The sequence below is a fragment of the Nesoenas mayeri genome, assembly GCF_963082525.1.
Source record: "Nesoenas mayeri genome assembly, chromosome: Z".
Lineage (NCBI taxonomy): Eukaryota > Metazoa > Chordata > Aves > Columbiformes > Columbidae > Nesoenas > Nesoenas mayeri.
This window is the reverse complement of record NC_137542.1, coordinates 64,516,804-64,521,503: the sequence shown is the minus strand read 5'-3', so window position 1 is coordinate 64,521,503 and position 4,700 is coordinate 64,516,804. Positions and strand designations below refer to the sequence as shown.

The 4,700-nt window shown below is 41.9% G+C and overlaps 1 protein-coding gene across 1 annotated transcript; it reads left to right on the top strand.

Annotated features, from left to right (window-relative positions):
- Positions 1 to 434: 434 nt before the first annotated feature.
- On the top strand, positions 435 to 2,135 carry TMEM174 (transmembrane protein 174; the record flags this gene model as incomplete). Its single annotated transcript, XM_080361967.1, has 2 exons — positions 435 to 1,066; positions 2,033 to 2,135. 2 exons carry the CDS (start codon positions 435 to 437, stop codon positions 2,133 to 2,135), a joined length of 735 nt encoding a protein of 244 aa, XP_080218093.1.
- Positions 2,136 to 4,700: the final 2,565 nt, after the last annotated feature.

Below are 4,700 nucleotides of genomic sequence, written 5' to 3'. Positions count from 1 at the left end.
CAAGAGTCACAACATTGCTGTCTGCTAAAGCGTATGCTGTCCATATGTTGAATGCAGCAGCTGGCAGGGAGCCTAGGAAAAGCCGCGGTGGCTGCAGTTTCCTTTCTTTCCCATCTGGCATGGGCACAGCGAGGAAGTATCATTGGTTTTCAAATTAAGGAAGAGGATAAACAAAGAGATAAGCAGCCATGCAAGGGTGAAGCCATTTCGGAAGCGATGGTGGTAATTCAAGAAGTCTTTAGTGATCACTTCAGGCTTCACTTCCCAGACCTTTATTCTTCTAAGCAAAGTTTATTCTTTCACATGATGGACTCTGTTAACCATACATGCACAAAGTTCTTGTATAACTAACCTGAACCTTCAACTTTAAATGCGCTGCCAAGTCCCTTACAAGCCCTCTTTCTCTTGAGGCAGAAGACACGTTACATGCGGTAATGGAGCAGAACAACAACAATGTAGAAGATTTCTCCTTGAATGTCTTTTCTGTCACTCCTTATCAGCCAAATAGATCTGATATCCTGGTATCAGATGGGGATAAAGCCGGCGCCACTTTGCTCTTTTCAGGTGTGTTTTTGGGACTGGTGGGGATCACTTTCACCGTTATGGGATGGATAAAATATGACGGCATTACTCACCTGGAGTGGACTCAGCTGTTAGGACCTATTCTGCTCTCTGTTGGGGTTACTTTTATTCTGATTGCTGTTTGTAAATTTAACATGCTTACATGCAAGACCTGTAAAGAAGGAGATGAAAATGTGTCAGACCTCGACCAGACTGCAAGTGGACAGTCCTTTGTCTTCACTGGCATTAACCAGCCTATAACTTTTCACGGTGCCACAGTGGTACAGTACATCCCTCCACCATACCCAGCCCAGGAAGGCATTGCTGTGGGTTCTGGTTACCTTCACCCGGTGCTCAGCTGCTGCGGTGCTGTTTCGTCCAGCACCTCTCCAATTCCCTCCCCGGGCTCTCCTCACTTCTGCCCTGCCTACCCCCTGGATAACCTGGCTTTCACCGGAGACGAGAACTACGCTTCTTATCCCGTAGAGCGTACCAGGAGTCAGAGGTACATCTTCTGAAATGGTTTATTGTGCTTGGACACAGGCTTCTAAGTATCTTAAGTGCTAAGTACAGAAAAGAAACAAAAACTAATCCAGGGTGCTGTCCTTCTTCAGACTTTTTTTTTTTTTTCTTTGTTAGAAGTATTTATTGAGTAAAGACTATGGAGACATACTTATTCTGTAAAGCATTTTTATCCAAATTAAATTAACTTCTGACTCCCTTTCAATTTACAGTCTACTAAATCTCTTGTTATTTTTGAAGATATTAGTATATAAGCTTCTGTACATGTTTTTTATGCTTATATGTTTTTTATGCTTATCTACTAGCTTTAGATAACTGTTCACCAGAAGGTTATTACATGTACAGCCAGAGGATTCCACTCACAATCACAACACACGAGTCAGCGCACAAACAGCGTTTTTATGACAATGAAAGAATCAGTTTGCTACCAGATGCTCTCCCTCCTGATTAGGCCTGGTCACACCATGCGCCTCTTCCAGCATAGCAACCTTCCAGCTTTAATTCTTTTCCTAGTTTTGGAGCATGAACAAGATCACTGATATTACAAAGCAGTATGAAACTGGTTTAGTCAGATACAAAATAATTTTATATAGTTCTTTGCTCTAAGGGAAAATATTCTAATTACTCAGAATTATATCCTTCCTAGAACAAAAACCACTTTTAGGTCATTTATCAAAGCATGTTTGAAAAACTGCTGACTGACCCATCATCCTCAGCAACCTGTGAAAGGCATAAGCAGCATGAAAACAAAGGTCACTTCCTGACACTTTTACAGTTCACAAACAGAGCATATGGCTGAATCATAGTTAAACTTCACCTCACAGCATTTTCTCAATAAGTCAGGAAGTGCTTTGCCCAGATAAGGCTGACAGAATGCAAGCACTGAGGTTACCTGCATGCTTTGTGTTTGATAAATTCTTTTTGTGCCTGCTCCTCTTCCTATTTTCAGGTCAGAGGACAGTTCTGATGAGCCAGAAGAGCTGCTGGAAGACTACGCCTGTGATGACTTGTCACCTCCTCGTTATGAGGAAATATACCCACTGTCTTCATAAAATAACCATGGATGATATATGACACTTCTAAGAGACACCAGTTATTTAATCCCCAAGAATATTTTCTTTAAACACTTGCATGATAAGCAGGTGTGAGCAAGCTCTTTATACTGATACACAGTTCGGTATCACTGAAAATCTTTAACCAATCTTTTTTTTTCTCCCTCAAAAATTCATTAGCGCTTTCCTACGTAGTTTAATAGTAGAGGTATTAATTATTTAATAGCAAAACTATTAATAGTAAATTCAAGGATCTAAATCCATATTAGGGTTCCCCAACAAGAAGTCCAGTTTTCAGACTTGCTGAAACCACTGTGAACTGTGAATGCACAAGATGTTTGTCATGATTGATCCTGGACATTCAGCATCATTATAAAACATTTGCTTTGTTCACTATATATTTTCCCATTTTGTTGCTTGGGAGTCTTTAAAAGTGCCCAAGTGTCTGATCATGAAAGTGACTATAATGTCTTAATTCTGTCTGATTCCTTGGACTAGATCACTCCTTAATAAGTCCAGTCTACAGATTAGACTTTCTCTGCTTGGTTCATATGTCGTGTAGGCATTTTTGGAGCATCCTGCTTGAATCAAAGCACCCCAGAACAGACAAAATACAAATGGTGACCTCTGCCCATTTTTACCCAGACCTCTAAGAGATCCTGTGTGCATCAAATTCAGTTCTCTTCCACACCTGATGGGATGCAAAGCACTACCTCTCACCAAGAGTCCTTGTAACTACTATGTTAATGTCCCTAAATAAAATGGTACCTTTCTGAAGCCTTGTCAGAGCTGTGTGGTCCTACCAGTTTTAAAGGCTTTAATAATCACAGCTTCTCCCTGCTGTGCCCTCATTCTAGTGCAACTCTTCCTGAGGTTCCTTCTTGTCTGAATGTGGGTCTTAAGCACACAATGCAGCCTGTAGGTTTCCTCAGAGCATCCAGGTAATTATGGGCTGCAGTGAACTTTCTAATTCAAGTTCAGCTTTCAGGATCAACATGGTTCCAGACATTGTATCTACAAATCACAGCTGTGTCTAACAAAGGATGAGGTGCAGAAACTCCAAAATCTTGCAATCCAGGCTAAAGGTCTCAAAGAGCTTTGCTCTAGAGCTATCTAAACCCCAAGGCAATGAGAATGCCACGAGTCCTTTCATTTTTGTTTTGTATTTCCACATATTCTTCAAGTTCTGCTTTTGACTGTTCCTAGAAATGCCCTGACACAGCTGGACAAGTCAGGATCTCCCTGTGCAGGATCCCATCAGTTTTGCGTGTCTCCCTCAAATGACTCAAACCAAAATCTGTTCTCAGCCCATGCAGGCACCATGCAAAATGATCTAGAGGTCCACGGTCATGTCCAAACTGACCGAGCAGTATGCTGCTGGTGTGCCTGCGGGTCAGTCTCCTGGCTTGAAATGTTATGGTGAAAAGTGGGTGTCCACTATAGAATGCATGAACTTCATCTTACTTGCCAACACAGCTCTTGCCATTTGTCATCAATCTATGATGGATCTCATTCCTGAGGGCTGGAGAAGCCTGATATTGAGCAGGAGCAGGCAGTATGGGATGTAGCTGGCAGCTGGAAGTCACTGAGTGTCCATGCAGCCTCACTAGCAAGCAGGAGATCTAACTGCAGATGGAGAGGAGCATTCTGAACATTGTCCAGTTGCATGGAGTTCCAGGTGTGCATTCACCTCCCTGTCCTGTATACTTCGAGGATGCCAAGAAATAAAGCATTTTTGGAGAGGCACAAGACAACCACTGTGCTCCACAGTGATGGGCACGACAATGACAGGTCATATTTGGGACACAACATGTAAACCGAATAAAAGCTGGATTAGCAGCTGCAGCAACGTCTACTAGTAGTGACTACAAATTTGTGAGTGCTTTTTCTCACTAGAGAAATACGGGGCACATTGGTTTTCAGCAGTGACAGCCTAGTGTTAGCAGGCAGCTATGTACAGTTGTAGAAAGGCAGGCATTCTGTGTTCATCATGATCTCTATAAGACTGAGTGAGAGAACAGAAAGTCTAAAAATAAATGCAAGTTTCTCTTATAGAAATCTCTTGCTCCTCTTCCAGAATTTAGAGGGAAATGAACTCATCCTCCACAGTGGGAAACTGGAAGGTCCCAAATCTCCAGTTGTTTCCACATGGACAGATCCCTGCATTTAGCGTGTAGTTCTGCTGACTCCAGCAGGCAGTGCAGGAGCACAGAGGTCAGGCTTGACAGATCCAATTGCAGGATCAGGCTCAAAATTTCTACCTGATCACCCTGCCCCACAAGAAAATGCCTTCAGTCAGAAACTACAGACTTCTGCTGTTGCTCTTTTATTTGTTTCCCAAATATGTGGCATAAGTATGTTTCGTGGGGTAATTCTAGCTTTATTTTTATGATGCCAAATCGTACTATCGGAATAAATATGAGAAATCTAGAAGGTTGCCCTGTGGACTCCATATCGGGTTTAGAGTTTACTTCTGTATACACTGAGTTCATTGAAAGAGACCTGGATTTCTTTTTGGAAAGAAGGTTGAATAAATAAATTTAAATGACTATGTATTAAAATGAT